Genomic DNA, 20,597 nt, shown 5'->3' with positions numbered 1-20,597 from the left:
ATCTCTCCTAACCTCTTGCATATCCTCCTTAGGTTTCTCCACTGCATGACCAATGGTCATTGCTTTGTTGCCCACCTTTTGTGGGTGAGGGGTCCCCATTCTTTTGAGGGGTGAGAGACAGATCAGTTAGGTCCCTATCTTTATCAAGCAAACCATCATCAAAATCTATCTGAGTTCTAACCCCATCTGCTTTAATTAGGTCTTCTACCCTTTCTGTCTATGAGTATTCCTTAATTTGTTCTTTCTTCTCTCGAAAAAATTCCTAAGGGGAGCTCAGAATCTCGAGTTTGTAGTGAAAAACTCATGCCGGTCCATCTCTTTCTCATCCTACCCACAACCAAAAGACTTTAGACTGGTTCTGTATAATTCCTTGGTTAGCATCTCACATTCCCATGTTGCTGCTATGCCTAGTAGTTCCTTGCAAGAAGAGATTTTCTTCGCCTTTTCTAAGGTTGAGAGAAGGATTGCCCTTGCAATAATTTATCATCCTCCAAGCCTTTTCCAGGCCCATTTACCACGCAGCCATTGATCTTCTCTAAGGCATTCCATACAGATATTAGGTTCTTCTCAGTGGACATCGACTTCCTCCACACACCTTCCTTGGTGTGTATCTCTAGGAGCTTAGGAAGTGGATGACAAGCATTCCATTGTATGCATATTTGTTGGAACATTTGTAGAGTAGCCTTGTCAACCATCTCTAACGTCTTCACATATCCAGCCAACTTATCTCCTATTAGTTTGTAAGAATCTTCATTCCAATATTCCTGCGGGAGATTTCTCATTCCTACCCATATCGGGTAAGTTTGAATGGCCTCCTTTGTGGGGTCGAAGTTTGTGCCCCAAGGATTCATATAAAAACCCTTACCTTCAAGCATATAAGACCCCTTGTTCAAAATCAAATCCCTCTCATACTCACAACCAATAGACACCATATAAAAGCCATTTTCTAGAGTTTTAAACCCATTAACCCATCCCCATTGTTTATCACACCAGCTTTTGACTTTTTCCACATAAAAAAGGCATGGCTTTTTAAGAAACTAACAGAATCTTCCCATACTGTATTCAAGTCCAAACCTACCACCATGCATCTTGTTTGAACTGGATCCTCAGTCATTACCTTCTCCTGATCCTTTACTATCTTGGGTCTCTAGAACTTTTGAGCCATTGAACTGAAATCAACCTTTCCACCCAAATTAGTAGAAATAAATCTAGTCATAGGATGCTTTACCTGTTCCTTCCCTAAACGACCCTGATCTTCTCTGTCACCACCTGTGCCCTGAATCCCGCAATGCCCTTGTGGCTCCATTTGAGCCTTACCTTGCCTGACAAAACCTTGTCTTTCACATCCATTATATGGCTAGAACCTCTTGTCAGGTTCTCTATAATTAAAACCGTCATGACGTTTGAAAGCACTCCTGCCATTATCATTCTGCCATTGGCCTATCTTCCTATATGATCGCCATTGCTTTCTCTAGTAAAACCCTAAACCCCATTGCTTTTGCATCATGCTTCTTAGTTGAATAATTTGAATTTGATTTAGTGATTAATATTTGATTAGTATTTGAATTTTGTAATTTATGATTTATTGATTGATTATTGTTTTTCTTTATTTTTAGGATCCTACATGTTTCTTAAGTCCATTGATGCTTCCTCACATGTTAAAAATGCCACATACTTATGTGTGGCTATTGAGGAAGTCATATTGAGGCGAGGGAAGAAGATGTGGTTCAGGTGTTGATAGACAATGTAGCAAGTTATGTTGCTACAAATAGACTTTTGATGGAGAAGCACCCAATTCTTTTTGGTCTCCATGTGCGGCCCATTGCCTTGACCTCGTATTGGAGCTTGAATGGTTAAAAACATACGTTGATAAGGCCAAAACATCAGCAAATTTATCTATAATTATCAAGGTTGCATGGGTACGTGGGTACGTGAACGGGTACGGGTACGGGAGCGGGTACGGGTACGCATATTTTTCAAAATAGGGGATAGGGGTACGTGTGTAAGCCTAATTTTTTCTATATAATTAATATTTTATAGAAAATATAAAAATCAAAATATCTGTCATGAGTCATGACATTGAGCATTCAAAACAAGAAATTTGAAAATATAAGCCATAAGTCAAATATATATATATATATATGCTATTGCTGAATGTTTAAAGTATTTTTCATAATAGGGGACAAAGGTACTTGGGTATGTCAAACTTATTTAAAAATTACACTTTTATATTTATAAAAAATCTGATTTTATGAGTCATGACAATGGTTTTTCAAAACAAGAACAGTGATAAAGTTTGCAAATGTAATGTACTGTTTTCAGTTTCAGATTTGCTATATGTTTGAAAAAATAACATATGATAAATGCTTAGATGCATAACAAAGAAGGCAGACTTTAAACATGAACAAGAAGATCCTAAACCATATGACAATGACATATTGCAAATGATAAACTTTTGACTTGAACAGTGATAAAGTTTATTGTTAATGAGTATCAAAGTTTCAAACTGATTTGGTATTGAATTAAGTTTGATAAACAACAAGCTAATACAAAAGCAAAAAACCAAAAAAAAAAATCAGAATCTTAATCAAGGTCCTTAGCTATGATGCTCTCCACCGAGTACCCGGTACGTGGGATACGTGTACCCGGTACTTGGGTACGTGGGTACGAGTACCAGGGTGTGGGTACGAGTACCCATGCAACCTTTTGATAATTATGCATTAGTCCTTAGCATAATGAGGCAATATACATGGCATAAGGAGTCGGCTCGTCATGATCACAAGGTTCGCCTCAAATTTTATCACATGCAAATCCTTGATGCAATCAAAGGCATTTTTGAGGCTCATGTTTGTTGGCGAGTTGTAGACTTCCTCATCCTATGCTACGACCATTGTAGGGATGGATGTGGGAGATTGCATTTTTGATGAGATAGATTTTTGGACCCCTTGTATTGAGATTGTATAGTTATTTTTTTATAAATTTTAGAATTTACAATATGTTTTAGTATTGTTGGTGTAAATAAGTATTTACTATTTACACTTAAGTTTACTTAGGTTAATGCATATTTTTATTATTTATTTATTAGTCTTCTAGGAGTATGCGCACTCTTGTGAGTTGTCATGTTGACAACATAGGAGTTAGCTCTCTAATTTTGCACATGGTGTCTACACATAGGAGTAAGCACTTTATTTGAGCACATGGTGTCTACAATATTTTAGACACCTCATTATGCTTATCCTCTTATCATGGAGGATATATGCTTAGTTGTCATGCTTATCTCCTAGTACATTCTAGACACATTCTAGATGCATCTTAGAGGCCTTTATATACAGGCTTTCTTAGAGTGTATGTACATGCTTGTGACATAATAGCGAGCATTCTCATATTGATCATACTCTTGGTCTACTGTTGTGCTTGTGTTTGTGCTCCTTGTTCTTGGGTGAATTTTGCTCTAAGGCAAATTTTTACATGGTATCAGAGCTCGGGGAGATTCTCTACACATAGCCGTTCGAGACTATTGTTGCTTCAGCACCTTGACCCGAATCCGAAGAATCTACAGAAATTGGGAGTGTCTAGAGCCAAATTGGACCTCGCCATTGCGTCTAGAATGTCGATTCGATAAAAATTGGCTATAAATTCGCCTATGCTGGGCTAAAATCGATCGTGAGGCGATTTTTTTTGCAAATCGGCACCCGAAGGCACTGATTTGCAATTTGGGTATGGTCATTTTAATCGATCTGTGCATTTATTTTCAGTTCTGAATTAATTAATTCTCTGCATTGTTTTTTCGAATTTCTATTTTCGAAATTTTTTTATGCCTAGTCGGGCTAGCAGAGAATTTTTTTTAGCAGAACCGGGCAGTCACACCCGACCCTATAATTTGGGTGGAATATTCATTATTTATCAGGTGGCTTCATCATAATTCTAGCATTGGGCTCGACTGCATATTTCCCGGTGACCGCACAAATTTTTCTTGGCGGCATCACAATCTATTCCACCAACCGGCCATAGGATACCGACGGCCAAATCCGGCTCTATCATTTCTAGCCATCACTATATTCCACGGCGGCTTCAACATCCAAGCGGCCTGTTTTATTTCTTTTGTGTAGGCCTTGCAATTTATTTTGATGCGCAGGCATACCCACTGCGAATGTGTGACTAACAAATAGTCTCGACCACCGTTAAAATAATCCTGGGCCCGCCAAATCATTTTTCGGCGTTAGTGTCCTGTTCTTTGGCACAGATTAATTATTTTTGGCGACGTTTAAAACAAGCTCCGACCTGCTTAAAAAAGACACGCGGCGATATTTGCAGCAGTCCACGTCGCACTTGCTAGCAAGATAGCTTGACAGCGGACCCAGCCGCCCACGTCATTAGCTAGTACGTCAGCTCCATGTTAGTAGCCAGCTGGACTGACACGGCAATCCGACTCAGCAATCCCCGTCAGCGTACGTACCAGGACATGCCATTCCCGTACAGTCCGTATCGTATGATGCTAAGGTCATCCAGGGCCCGGATACACTGACATCATCATTTCATGAGCTCAAAATTGACGGCCGTCTGACTGTCATTCAGGGGCAAAATAGAATTGCTGCGACGACTGTATGACCGTCAAATTTAACCCTCTCTTTTGGCTGATGCAACCCCTCTCTAGATTGATTTTTGATTTTGCAGTCCGACTTTGGGAGGCCATATCTCAGTCATTTGGACTCCAATTCAAGTGCAATTTTTTTTGATTTTGGCTAGAATTTCCTAAACTTTTCAGTGGTGCAGCTCTTTTCTAGTTTTGGTGCATAGATTTGTCAGAAATTGCGTCTTTTGGCGAATGTACTTGTCCAATCTTGCATTTTGCAACTTCAATTGCTCCGTACGGGCACATCTAGACTCAAAAATAGGTTCCGTTCTTTTTTGAAAGTGCGTTATTTTTCATCTGCTTTCTAGATCTGCAATCAGATTGTAAGGTTGTGTGGACAAAAGTGTCACTTTTAGAAATAGGGCCTTTCTTTGCTTTGTATTACTTCAAAATTGTTGTACATTGTAAAGTTCCAGACTTGTAATCTATTAAGAGGTTGTAAACAACAAAATCAAAAGTCCATGAAGGCCAAAATTGGCAAGTGACTATTGTAAATGCACTATTTATAAAGTGCCGAAAGCATCTATTTTGGGGAGTTTCTTGATTGAGTGAAAATGGGGGGTGTTCTTGGTGTTGTGTTCCTTCTTTTTCTGCATCATGAAAAATTTTAAGTCTCCAAAATTAACTCCACATAACTATGCTACACAGTCCATCAAAATGTGGTGTCACTTAATGCATAATGGAGTTTCTCAATATGTAGATGGTACCCTTCCTAAATCAGCAGGTGATCATGTATCAACAAGTGATATCTTAGCTTGGGAGGCAATGGATAGGAAAGCCCTAGGTGATATATGTTTTGGGGTTGATGACAAGATCATGTATTAGATTCAGAAGTCTTCATCCAAGCAAGCTTGGGATACCCTCAACAACCTATATGGTAAAGTGTCTGAGGAAGATGTTTTCAAAATTGAAGATGAGCTAGTCTCCTTAGATCCAAAGACATTTGATTCCATACAGGATTTCATCATAAAGGTGAATGAATTAAGAATGAAACTTACTGATTGTGGGAACTCTATTAAAGATGACAGGTTGGTCTATTTTATTCATAATAAGCCGCCATCGGAGTATTCTACATTTGTTTCTTCTTATAACACCTCAAAGACTACCTTAGGGTCTGCCTATTAGAAAGTCTCCTTTGATGATTATGCTGATTTGTTGGAGAAAGAAGAAAATAAATTGATATCAATGAGGATTCTCAATTCACCTAAGTCTAAAGCATTGGTGGCCAATAATGAGGGTTCTCAAAATTCAGCTGGACAGTCTTCAAATAAAGGAAAGGGCAAGAATAAGAAATGGAAGAACAACAAATCAGAGGATGCAGAAAAGACAACACCTTCATCCAATCAACAAGGCAAGTCTTCCTCAAATTCCAACAAGAAGGGGGACAATAATAATGAGAAGAAAAAGTGTGCCTATTGCAAGAAATTGGGTCATGAAGAACATGAGTGTTATCATAAAAAGATTGATGAGTTGACCAATATCATGAAGAAACATAATGTTTCACTGCCTAATGCTTATAAGGAAAAAAGGGTCTTCTTTAGATTCAAAGGGCAAAGGGCAAGCACTCATGGCCAATTCAAATTCTTCAACAGAATGGATTCTTGACTCCAATGCCTCATATCACATGGGTTCTTCAAAAGAGGATTTTTCTTCATTGAAGCAGTCAAAGGTACTGCACATCTTTGTGGGAGATGATACAAAAATGGAAGTTGAAGGGAAAGGAACTGTGGAAATACAAAATGGAGAGTTCAAGGATGTTCTCTATGTTCCAGACCTAAAGTATTAATCTCCTATCGATTTACCAAATCACTTACCTTGGAGATGGTCATAGAGTTGAGTTCCTTCCTGACTTAGTATAGGTGCATAGTTTGCAAGATGATTCAGTGGTTTTAGTGGGGAAAGTTAATCATGACAAAAGTTTGTACTCTTTCCCCCATTTTGTACCCAAGTCTCCTTCACAAGCCTTGTTATCTCAATCCAATTCAACAATCCAATTATGGCATGAGCGGTATGGACATCTTTCCTTCCACTATCTTCAGCAACTTTGCACAAACAGAATGTCAAAGGTCTATGCAAAATCAATTTTTCCACAGGTGAATGTTCAACAGGTATAGTGGATATGCATCCAGAGGAGAAGTTACATAAAGGGAAGTCTTCAAGAGCACCAGTTGTTCTACAGATGGTTCATATGGTATTAGCAAGACCTTTTGCAGTCACATCAGTCAGCCAGGGTCGCTACATACTTTCATTGATGACTTTTCAAGATACGGTTGGGTCTACTTTCTACATCATAAGAACGAAGTGTTGGACAAGTTTCTCTCCTTCAAGACTCATGTTGAACAGAAATCGAGGAAAGCCATCAAAGTTCTTCAAATGGACAATGAAAGCAGATATGTGAACAGAAGACTTACAGACTTTTGCAGACTTGAGGGAATTGATCTTCAGAATCCACCAGCATTCAGTTCGCACAAGACAGATGTTGCAGCATCGAAGATCCGCACTCGTAAGTCCATGGCGAGCTGCATGATACAGGCCAAGTCTCTCGATTCATCACTTGAAGTCAAAGCAATCAGCAATGCCACTCACATTCTAAGCGGGCTCATCATCCAGCCTTAGATGGCTTAAACTCCTTTTGAGGCATGGTGCGGCAGAAAACCAATTGTGACACACTCCAAAATCTTCGGTTGTTCGGCATGGGAAAACAGATCGTTTAGGGGTTGCAAGGCACCATCACCTCGGCCTTGTACTTTCATTGGTTATGAAGACAGTGTGAAGGCATACAGACTCATGGATCCAGAGACACATCAGATCTTTGTGGAGAAGGATGTACACTTTGAGGAAAGTTCACCCAGCTTATCCTCTAATCCTCTCCGCACATCATACTATGTGGAAATTGATAGTGACACCAATGATAGTACTTCAATAGATTCAAACACATAGGGTTCTATTAATAGTTGCTGCGAGAGGTCACGACATCAGTATTCTCCACATGCATATATCGCCACAGTGATAGGTCCAACACAGCAGGGTACACCTAGTCTTCCAGGTCTAGCATCAGTGACAGATTTGGGAGACAATATTGATGATTTGCCTCTTCTTTTTGATGAAGCAACACCTTCTTCAGTTGTCACAAGGGATCCATCTGACCCTCTTGTTCATTCTCTACATGATCGATCGTCACAAGTTGAAGTGATTGTGGATACTTATGACCAGCAGTTATAGAGGGTTTCTTCATCAGCAGAGGAGACAAACAGTTCTTTGAGACAGGTTCGACGTTCATCCTTCACAGGGACAGTTGAGCAGGTTTTAGAGACTACACTTATCTATGTGATTCTTTCTATGCACGGGAAAAGCATCTCATTTGTACCTATGGCATTGTTTCTTCCAAAGGGGAGGAACACCATTCTGCAGTTTTGGATCAACTTCTTCATTGAAGCATCTATCACTTGTTGGTACTCTTCTTTTTTGGGGGGGGGGGAGACTATCCTGTCTCTCTTCTTCTTCTCATTATTCTCTTTTGTATATAGTGGATGTATGTCATAATGGGGGGGTCTTAATTACTCCATCCATCCATACATCGTGTTTTTTTCATCTCTCTTTTTGGGGGAGGGTTTTTCCCATGAGGTTTTTCCTCTTTCTCCTCTTTATGAGAGATTGCATTTGCATTATGTACATGGGTACCTAACATGGCTTAGTAGCCGGGACCCATCATGCATTTCATCCTAGATTATGTGAGCTTAAGTGCATTCCCCTAAGTTGTACTTAAGGGAGGGTGTTGGTGTAAATAAGTATTTACTATTTACACTTACTTAAGGTTACTTAGGTTAATGCATATTTTAATTATTTATTTATTAGTCACCTAGGAGTATGCGCACTCTTGTGAGTTGTCACGTTGACAACACATGAGTTAGCACTCTAATTTTGCACATGGTGTCTACACATAGGAGTAAGCACTTTATTTGAGCACATGGTGTCTACAACATTCTAGACACCTCATCATGCTTATCCTCTTATTGTGGAGGATATGTGCTTAGTTGTCATGCTTATCTCCTAGTACATTCTAGACACATTCTAGATGCATCTTAGAGGCCTTTATATACAGGCTCTCCTAGAGTGTATGTACATGCTTCCGACATAATAGTGAGCATTCTCATATTGATCATACTCTTGATCTACTGTTGTGCTTGTGTTTGTGCTCCTTGATCTTGGGTGAATTTTTCTCTAAGACAAATTCTTACAAGTAATGTAGCTTAATATTTAGTATTTATTATTAATTTATACACATATTTTTCTTTTGTTTGCAACTTTGTAGTTTCGCTTGTTTTCATGCACATTTAAATGTTACTATTTCATGATATTTGTAGGTCACCGAGCCCTTGGAGTTCTATGAGTTGTTGATCGGGAGAAGCCCTCAATGGGCGTCATATATGAGTGCATGGATAGGGCGAAGGAGGCTATTAGGTTTGTATATGAAGGAGATGAGAATAGGTATTATTCCATTTGGGAGATAATTGACAAGAAATAGAATCTTCAGCTTCATCGACCCATCCATGCTGCTTCTTATTACCTTAAGTTGACATACCATTTTCGCCATGATATAAAGGTGGACGAGGAGTTTCTTGGTGGGCTCTATTTTGCAATATAACAAATATCTTCTAGTGATACTAGAGCTACATTGCATGAAATATAGACATTTGATAATGCAATAGGAGAGTTGTATCAGTAATCAAATGTGCAAAGCCGCTTGCACAAAATTGTAACCAAGTGAAAATATATGTTGAGTGCATAATTTGATTTATAATATAGTCTTGAAGTTGTAATTGAGACTGTTTTTTTTTTTTTTCTTATTTAAGATAGATGGTGGCAAATGTTTGGGCCTACAACCCCAAGCCCTCAAGAATTGGCATCCACATATTGTGTTACATCCCCTATTTTGCTCAATTAAAAAAATGTTGATATAATCGTTGAGACTTCAAATGAAATTGAGTTGGCTGGTTGAATTGTTACTTTTTTTGATTACATGTGAAATGAAGTGTTAGTTGTTCATTATGGTTTCATGTGAAATTTTGAGTTCATTGATCGTTATGTTTCAGGAGAAATTGAAATAATGGTTTTCATTATGACATTAAATGAACGACAAGTGGTTCAGCTAATGTGATTATTTGATTTGATTAAACAACATGTATATATGTAATTACCTTGATAAACTTATTTTGCAGGAATGTGACGAAGGGGGAAAGCATTGCTAGAACAAGAAAGGGCTTGAGGGCACTTCCTACCATTGAGCTAACATGTATGGAACCTAAACTACTTTGGTCAAGGGTAAACTAGACTATGCGAGCAAGGGTATACCAAGTGATCACAATGATTGGTCTATGCATTTAATAAGATAATAAATTAATTGATCTAGAACAAATGGTTACCTTTATATTTTGTTGGGATTGTCTTGGAACTTCCTGTCGTGTTAGACATGTCTTAATATAACGACACCATCGTACCTATATGTTCTTGTATGTACATATACATGTATATTTGTCTAAGTCAATTAAGACGTACATGAACGTATACGCCTACTTAAAACATGACGTATACACAAGACACGTATGCTTAGAATGTTACGCATGTACATGGGTATGTGCATATACGAGTATAGGTAGATACAAGATGACGTCCTTATATTAACACATTAAGAGTGAAGTTATCATTATTATTTTCTTTTCCATCCATCGCTATGATTTTAATATTATTTCATGTCATCGGCCAAATTTTTTAATAATATTTTTTTTCTCATTGGACCTTTATAATATTTGTGCTGCCATATATATTTTTGGCCTTTTAATGGCTCTTGTTTGTAATTCATTTTGTTACCACCTTTTCTCATCTTGCTCATAACCGAGCATGCATTTGAAACACAGAGACAAGCTTGCGATTGCATTTTGATACCAATCGATCACATTGTATGTTAGAGATCTCTCTCACGTTTGCTATCAATGATATTCTATTTGTACGTTGCATTCCATTTAGTATTGCTTTTGCATCTCCATATACAAATTCCATCACCATCTGCAACTACGTTTACAAGTGTCATGATTCATATTAAGGTTACCTTCCATGTCGGCTTGTTTTATCTGTGATTGGCACATATAGTGCTGTGCATTAATCCTTGAGAATTGCATTCATATAGTGCATAAATCATTATTTGGAGACTGCATTTTATATTCCTATGTTCTATGATTTCACCTATAGTGTTGTGGTTCAATAAAAATCTTGCTTCTCAACTACTAGTGAGTGCTATAAACTACAAGCAAGGAGTTGTGCCAAGCCTTTCAGATTGTCACTAGCACAAGGGAGTGATAATACCTTTGCCAGGCCATGCATTCTTTCTGCACTTTTATTTTCAATTTGCTATATGATAAGGCTCTGGAATTTTAGCTTGGAATTTGAATAAGAAATAGTGGAATTATAGATAGAGCTTAGCCCGAATGGACTATTTTATTTACCTAAGTCCCACTTGTTGTCCACATTTTGTCACCACAAAATGTAGGTAACAGTACAAAACTTTTTCAAACTAGTTTCTCATTTCTCTAAGTTGAGTTTGTTATTAAATTGGTTAATGTCGATAGATCAATCAACTCCAATTCACGTAGCAAATTCTTTTTCTGAAGGCTTGTTTTTCGAGTCTGTGCTTGATTTTTGAGGGCTTCATCGTCCTTTTGTTTTTTAGTGTGTGTTTCTTGGTTTTTAGTCCTTTGGTTTTACTCAAATCACTGCTTTCGGCTTTCCTTTCGATTTGATCTAACTTAGGGCTTAATCAAAGTTGTTAGTCAAAAGATATGACCAATTTAGTGCCCAAAAAGTGGACCTTTTTGATGCAACTACATGAATAAAAAATATCATGATATTTTTAATTTGACATTCACTTTTAGAAAAATATAACTTATATTTGCTTTATGTTATGTTTTTAAGTTACTTTATCATTTAAAATTTCAGTAAAAGTAACTATTGTGCACTTAATGTTATATTTTTAAGTTGCGTTTGCTTTTTGATCTTTAACTTAAGTGACTATATTAACTATATAGTTCAATTTAATTTTTGATATTTAAATCAAATGCTCTAGTAAATATTACTTATTAAATGATATTCACACATTATATTGTTAATATGATATTGTAAATATAGTTAATGTCCTACTTAAGTAATATTTTATCAAAATCAAATTAACATATGCTTAAACGGATAACTTAAATGTGCAATACATCTTAAAAGTGGACCTTTTTGATGCAATTGCATATAAACTCAACTTAAATGTGTAATGGTATGCATATGCATCTAAAAGGTGAGTTTTTGCCTTAAGCTACATGTGTAAATAACTTAAATATGTCTTTGCATCTAAAATGTGTTGTTTGCACCAAATACATGTAATTGCATTCCCAGAATCCGTTTTTGGGCAAAAAACATGTTTTTAAAACATGCATATGCACCTAAAAGGTGCGTTTTTGCCTTGGGAGAGCTCATTACAAACATGTAATGGCCTCTAGAAGGTGAGTTTTTCTCTATGCTGCATTTTTAATACATGCAAACACCTCTAAAAGGTGTGTTTTGCATTCAAACACATGTATTTGCCCTTCAAGACACCTTTTTGGAGTTTGAAGAAAAAACTTCATGCATTTGGCCTTCAAGAACACATTTTTGATGATTTTGCTTAGATTCTTCCATGAAATATCTTCAAATCTTCTCCTTTAGGGTCGTTTTTGCAAATCTAAGTGTTCTCATGGTAAAGATGTTGAATCTCCTTGCTGAAAACGTTATTTCTCATGCTCTTATTGACCCACTTTTTTGAAAAAAACCTGTTTTAGAGTGACTGAGGATCACGATTTTTGCTTGGAGGATAGGCGTTTTGGCATATTTAACCATTTTCAATGCACTAAGGATCATGTTTTTGCATTCTAAAGTGAAAAACATTACATGTAATGCACTTGGAACTCCACGTTTTATTTTTTCCAAAACTGTCCCAAGAGCTTGCTTTGCTAAAAACATTGAAGTTGGGAGCATTTTTAGGGCACTTTTTTCGCATTGTGCATCAAAATGCCTCATTTTCTGCCCCTTATGAATTCCTCTTGCAAAGTTTGAAAAGATCCAAGTTTGTTGGAGAATTTTTCAACATTGGAGCTTCTTCCTCCTTTTTTGGCATACAATCATCATGTAAGTAGACATTTGCCTTCTTGCTAATTAATTTGTGCTTATCTTGCTGATTTTGTGCATGTTTTAACTTGATGTTTTACACTTGTTGATTTTTTTGCCATGGAAAGTGTATTTTTCCTTTAAAAATGATGAAATGGTTCATTTTCATGTTTTTGGTTTTTTCCCAAACTCCAAATTCAAAATTGCATGTTGAAGTGCTTTTCTTGTTGACATGTTTGAGTCTTTTGCCAAAGATATGTTTTTCTTTTGAAGTTTGTTTTTGTGTTTTGTGTGTTTGCTTTTCAGTTTTTCTTCATTTTTGGAGAAGTTGCAAGTTCTTTCCCAAGAACTTGGTCATGTTTCACTTCACTCCACCTTCCATTTCATGGAAAAGAATAATCACATTCCATTTCCATTTCTCCATGCCACAACATTTCGCATCTCATTTTCCATTTCCATTTCTACTCATCTCACTTTCCGCATCCAATCGTACAATATGATTACATAAAAAGTCTTACATGTAATTGCATCTCTAAAACCCGTTTTTGACTTAAAGACACTTTTAAAGGTAAAAAATGTTATGTGTATGTTCTCCCATGAACTTTAACTTCACCTTTCCACAAAGATGACTATAAAGTTCACTTTGCCTCAAGTTACATTGTATTTCGATCTTTTATATGCACTTACACCTCCGTGAGCGAATACATGTTATTCCACTTCTCGTGTCATTACGCATTTCATCTCATCCATCATCCGCTCTTACATGTAAGCTCATTCTCCATCCGCATTCCCATCTCATCTCACTTTCCATTCTTCATTACATGTTGCATAGACATGCAACTCATTTTCCGTTCAATGACATCTTGAAAGCTCAAGTCACTTTTTGCAAGTAAGCAATTTTCATTCACACGCATTCCCATGCATTCCACCTTCACACATATTCATCTCCTTCCATTTCTATTTTCATAATTTTTCAGTCCACCTTCTATTTTCATCCACTACATATGTATGATATCTCTTTTTGAGATCATCTCATCGGGTCCTCGTAAGTATCTAATCTATACTCAAACCTTTGTTGCTGATCAAGAATCAACCTTTATGGCAATTTCCTTTGATGATGTGTTTATGTTTTGGGATTTTTGTATTGCAGCACAAGTGCAAGAGATTCCCTCACCATCTAAATCCAAGGGCAAAATGAAATACCAGTTTGATAAAGAGTTGGCTCATGCAACTCCATCTCATGTCACATCCATTCTTGACAATGTGTTAGACACAAAGATTGAACATGTAGATATGACTTATTTTATACAGAGAGTAGAAACTTCCGTTGGTCATGAGATGAAACCTATTAAGAGAAGTCATATTCACTTGGTATCTACATTTTCCATGGCTGCCATAGAACCTGAGTTTGTTCTCGGATGCACAAAACGTTTCAGCCCAAAGTCAAAGACGATCAAGGATGTTGATGGTAGAGTTATTATTAGTCTTGATCCGGAAGTTATTGAGTAAATTTTCAAAGTACAGCATAATGAAGAATGCATTGATCTGACCAAAGAATCATCTTTGGAAATATGGAATGAGAAAAAGGGAGATTATCAGAAGTATGTAAATCAATATTGGTTAAAACTTAGATACTAAGAGAAACAACTTCTCGAGATGGCCAAAGACCGTTCACTAATTTAATTTCAAGCAAGAGTACAAAGATCTTATCATTCTTTTTAGCAGGATTTGTGGCCTTAAAGATTCCATCGATTTTGAACCGTGGATGTACAAATTCATCTTCTAGATTATGGAGAATATCTTTTGGAGAGAACTGATTAGCACTGCACTTTGTCAACAGTTGTTCAGTGTAGAGACTTCAGTGCCTTTCTACATGAATTCCTACCTTGATTATATTGTTGTTGCCATGGGTTCTTTCTCTGGACTCTCAACCAAAGGAGATCATCTTCAGATTCGAGTTTGGGATTACTATAATCAGATCACTCTGGCTAATAGTAAGTTATATTACAGAAGAGTTCAAGATGCTTTCTTTGGGCATTTACAGTGTTTGTTTGATAGACAATTATCCATCAAATGGGTATTTGATAAAGCTTGGAAAAAGGTAAATCAGTATGGTTTTATCTTTATCCCGTTTCCAACCTTCACTTACTTGAGAGTTGGATACTTTAAAGGAGAGCTATATACCTTACCTAGGTATGCTACTGATAGGATCATTCTGATGGAATTAGCTCCTAGTCCAGCTCCTAAAGAACCCCTCTGTAACATGTGGCTTGAATCCATGGAGTTTCTCAAGGTAACAAGTGACCTTACCTTTAGAAAGTTGTTCCCATATCGGTTTCTTCTTCTTCCAGAAGTTGCAGCTTGACAGTTCCTGTTTCCTTGGCTCAACCCTCATCATAGAAATCTGGTTCAGATTGATCTTAAGTAGAGATAAAAAAACCAGAGGCAATGTTGTTCAAGAAAGGTAATAATCTTTTTAGACCACAAAAAGCCTTCAAGGACACTCAGAATACGTGCCAAATTAAGATGGAATAATGAAAAGGTACCACCTCAAAATTTGAAATTTCCCATCATAATTATAGTAGCACCCTCAAAATAAAAGAAAATAATTAACAATTCCTCCCCACAATTGCATTAATCACATCAATGTTAATTAACTCTTTAAGCTCCGATCGGATGCTTAAGTCATCCTCCCACGTCATCTGCTTACTTGAGCTCATGGCCACGTTGGCAATCTAATCCGCCACCCTGTTAGTTTCGCTTTAACTATGGGAGATATGAACTCTATTAAAGTTTTTGAGGAGCTCCTTAATTTCCGAAATAATATATTTAGTAGTCCAAGATATAGCATTTTTATTATTAAAGTATTAATAATATTAAGAGAATCTCCTTCCAGCCAAAGGTTCGCATCACCAAATTTCACTGCCATTCTGACCATAAACAATGCACTAGATGCCTCAACAATGTGACTGGAAGTAATACCAAGGGGCACTGCAACAACATCCACTACTCAACCATAATGATCTTTTGAACTCCACCACATCAAGCTTTATTGGGGTTACCTTTGGCAGACACCTTATAGTTTGCTTTAATCCGTCCATTGGGAGGTGATAACCAAATTGCCTGATCCCTTTTTGACTGAGGCTGCACAAAAAGGTTCACATAAGGGTTGCAGATGTTAAAGTCCCCCTTGCCACTAGTATGGGAATTGAGGTTCTCCTTAACTGCCCTAATAATCTTAAGACCCACAACCCATGAAGGAGTTTCTTTGTCCCTGAATATCCATCTGTTTCTCTCTTTCCAGATGTGTCAGCACAAGCAGTTAATTAAGTTGTTTCTTTTGTGTAACTAGAATTCGATTATTTGTTAAACTCTTTCAAGCGAGTATGCAAAGTAGTTGTTATAACTATCTCTCATTTATGTGAATATGAATAGTAATGTATCCTTTATTTATACTCAAATGTTTAATTAGGAATGAGAAAAATAGCTTGTTACATATTGAGCCAGCCATGCAATGCCTTGGGTTGTGATTGCAACTAGAGCATGTTTGAGTACCTTCACTTGAAAAGGCACAATATACTATCCATGTAGAGGTTGAACGATCTAGTATATGTTCCATTACAACCTTCATTCTAGAACTTGGATAGTAACCTTGACACAATCGTGCTAGAGGAGGTCAATCCAAAATCCGAGTAGATGACTAAGTCTACTGATCTTGTCTTTACTAATGAGGACCTTGAGTGGAATGACTAGGTGGATAGAGAGGTTGAGGTCATGACTATAACATAACAGGGTAGAGCACGATGAACATTTGATGTTGGTCAAAGTGGAGTCTCACACGCACAAACTATGGTTGTATAGTCATCTAGGATCTACCTTAGATGCCTTTGTAGTAGGGATGTAGGCTTCTTAGAGGCTAAGGCTGAGCCAAAGCTATAGACTTGTTTTTGTTTCACATATGTTTGGAATATTTGATGTCATGGATTTCATATTCCACAAGCTTTATATACATTGACAATATTTATAGTTTTATATATCTATACTTGCCATTTCCTTCAGTTGTACTTATGTGACCGATGCATATTAATATATGTGATCAAATTAGCTTATATTTGATCATGTTATTGTGTCTTTAAGCTTTATTTACTATTGGGTGCATGAAACAAGTTTTAAATCCTTGAAACTGTCTTATTTTTTTTTCACTTTGCTGATTTTTGCAGTCACGATTCATGAGTCAAGTCAGTCTTGCTGAGTCTGAGCCTAGGAAGTTTGATACAAATGTATTTCCAATACCCTAGAACCTTGCATTGACTTTCTTATGATTGTATGAGCTTGTTTGTAAAGCTCTTGTGTCTTTAAAGCTTTCTTTGGTAATTTGGAGCTGTAACTGTCACAACCATTTATTTTCCCAATTGCTGTTTTTGTTGTGGTGAAATCACCACGTTCTATGGTCAAAGTTACTGTAGTGGTGGCAAGACCTCCTTTAAATGACTAGACTAACCTAATTTTCAATACCACCATTCCTATTTGAAACCACCTCTTAATGGTAACTGGCAATTTTGACTCTCACAAGATATGGATTACTTGCACTTATCAAAAGTCCAGAAAGAGTTTCAATTCTTGTTCTTCACATCCTTTGGATCCTTTCTGGATTAGCTTTTCTCTTTATATGTAGATGATAGAATGTATTATTTGTGTGTTTTGATCTATGGAAATGTAATATATTTCATCAATCCTAAAAATATTATCCAATATTATTGGAAGTTTCTCATGGTTTCTGAAATAAAATTTATAAACAATGATCACATCGATGTCTTGTTTCTTAGAGCACTGGATACAAGTGTTTCTTAATAGTAACCTTGGTGCTATGTTGAAATGACAGTGGCAACTTCAGAGAAAGATCCTGTTCGAGAATGGATTCTTGGGGAAGGCGGTGCAACAAAGATTAATCGGGTCATTCCAATTGGTGGTGGGTGCATAAGTGTTGCAAAGCGTTATGATACTGATGTCAACTCCTTCTTTGTCAAGACAAATGGGTCAGTCTAATTTTTGGTTTAGAATTTCTCACTCGTCACCTAATTACATACGAATTAATAATGCGGGCCTCTAGATTAATAAATGCAGATTAAATAGTTAAACAGTAGAAAATGACAAAATATGCAAATCATGAATACTACATTTTGGCTTAAATCTCAATTAATATTACTTTTTTGTGGGCATAATTGCATATTCAAAATGACGAAGGAATACATTAGTCCAATGATGAGAAAATACATTAGCAGATCCATAGAGTTAAGCAGATCAATAGACATAGGTCAGATTTCATCCTTGGAAATAGTAGTTGTTTTTATTCTCTAGTTTGTTTAATGTAATTGTTGCCTCATGTTGCAAAGTGCATATAATAATTGCAATGAAAAGAAAACTAAAATTACAAGTGCAGAAACTAAAATCACATTTAGTACAGTGATTCGAATTTCAAATTATTTTTAGAGGAGTAATTTATTTTATCCTAGAAAAGGTGTTAGAAAAAAGTACAACTAACTTGTGTTATAATATATTCAAATTAAGCCAGGCTTCATTAAAAGAGTATGTAATAATCAGTATGAAACATCTTTGACTTCGTATCTAAAGATTTATATAAGTTGCTCAGATTTGGAATAATGCAATGAAAATCAACGTCAAATATTCATGCAAAATACTTGGATTTGATGTACCCACATAGAATAAATATATGAGCACTTCAAAAACAGTTGGAACAAACAATTTCTTTCATATGATTATTTGGGTCTGCTACTACAATTCCTTGTTGATAATCAAAACTGCAATCATTACAAAGATATTTTTAATATCATCAAACTGCTGAATCATCCAACTATTGCTAAAATTCTGCAGGCTGAAGTGTTGATGCAACTTCTGTATGAAGCTACCCTCTAGAAACTTAAGGGATATCATCGTATGATTTCTAAATCCAAGTGGTCTCATCTTTAGATCCAATCTTTGAACACAAGTGCTACATCTAGGATTTCGGGATGGTTCATGTCATGAAAGAATGATGTCAATTGAAGGTGGCTTGCCTTATATACAAATTAATGCTTAGCATGGCTCCAAATGTGTTGAGAGGTTCCTGCCATTTACTTTTAAATCTAGGCCAGTTATGGTATCCTTCATTGGCATTGAATATTGGTGAGTTCCTCAATTTGAATAATGGGTGCTTTGTGAAAGTGCATGCTAGGAGTCTCGAAAAATGCTTACTAGCAGGTCAGGTAGATAATACTCTATAGGTCCAACAACGGGGTTTTGGGAAAGGGCTTTTTTTGTGCTAAAATTTAATTGTACATTGGTGTACCTATGTGATAAACCCGACAAATTAAATTTTTAAGAAATATGTACATAAATGAATTAATAAAAGGAAAATAATTTTTTTTAATTCATTTATCTATTTATTTATTTTTATTACTTAAATGAATTAAGATCTTAATGAATGAAGAACTTGGCATGCACATTATATTAAATAAAAGAAATTTCCAAATAAGTAAATTGTAGTATAGCATAATGTATAAAAAAGAAATAATTAAATCATAGATTATTAAAAGTACAACTCATTAAGCCATCGAATTTCAAACGCTACCTCCTAAACGGCGTGTGCCAAAAGGTGTGAAACACGTATATATCAAACAAATCCAAAAACAAATGAGGGAAGACAGATTCAGAAATCACTGAAGTGTTGAGCGCAGAACCCGACGACAACAACACCAAGATCAGACACGGAAACAAGACAGGGAAATCTCTGTGTTCGCGGAAGAAGGAAAACAGAGGTCAAATCACTACCAAACGAAAATCGAGCCAGTCATATCCGCACTAGAAGAAATAGGAATACAATTTGAAGTTACACTGTAACAACATAAGGGTAGCAAGGAACGAAACTCTGCACATAACCTAGGCAATAAACGAAAGTTTGAAATGCCCCTCTGTGACAGGTCAGATAGGTGAAAGGAATTCAAAGGCTTAGAAGACTAATCAATTTGCACATCCGCCAATACTCATTGAAGCTGAAAAGAATCAATGTAAAGGATACACTAACCTAATTACGATTCAAATCTAATATCTAGTCAGCACATCAAATATTTAGATCTCCGAGGTATATAGCTACCTAAAATGGATGGTTAATACAGCGAGGATATATTAAGTTTCCGCAAGGAAGGAAGGGTATTCATGTGATGGATATCAAATTCCCAACTTGAGCATTAGAGAACATTCATTAGGAATGTTGAGTTTCCTTAACAAAGGGACTCGAAGATCAGAGGGCATTCAGTAATGAATGTCGGGATTAAGATCCCAGAGAGAGATTCATAAGGAATCTCTTAGAGGCACTATATATATTGTAGTGGTTAAACATATGCATATGTCAGAGACTTGGTTAGAGGTGGGATCTCTACCAAGTAGTGAATTATCAGAGATCCCAAGAGGCCTAAGGAGGATGCCCTTTCCTATGATAATCACCTAATCGAGACGCAATTTTCACTAGAGGATTAGATAATTTGAGGAAGGACTCCTCCGGAGGATTAGAAAAGGGTAGTTGGGTAGAAATTAATTTAAGAAATATATACATATATATTTAATCTTATAGCATTTTTTCTTTATATTTAATCTTTCCAATCTTCTTTTATGGTTTACTAACAAATATTCACAGGTTTTGACATTCTACGGGAGGTGGAACATCACAGTGGTATCAGAGCCTTAATCTTGCCATCCTGTGAGTAAAAGCCTATGCACACTTATGAGA

At 36.5% G+C, this 20,597-nt stretch overlaps 1 protein-coding gene across 1 annotated transcript in view; it reads left to right on the top strand.

Moving 5' to 3' along the window:
• Window positions 1-20,597, top strand: part of LOC149529866 (Protein kinase superfamily protein) — a 169,027-nt gene that overhangs the window by 45,897 nt on the left and 102,533 nt on the right. Inside the window, exon 2 of the mRNA XM_089810115.1 lies at window positions 17,697-17,850. Coding sequence (XP_089666241.1) covers window positions 17,697-17,850 — 154 coding nt within the window. The remainder of the gene's footprint in view (window positions 1-17,696; window positions 17,851-20,597) is intronic.

Source organism: Cupressus sempervirens, chromosome 11 (assembly GCF_028749045.1).
Source record: "Cupressus sempervirens isolate cs-2001-9-10 chromosome 11, ASM2874904v1, whole genome shotgun sequence".
NCBI classification, from domain to species: Eukaryota; Viridiplantae; Streptophyta; class Pinopsida; order Cupressales; family Cupressaceae; genus Cupressus; species Cupressus sempervirens.
The sequence above is the reverse complement of the archived record's forward strand: the minus strand, read 5'-3'. Positions and strand labels throughout refer to the sequence as shown.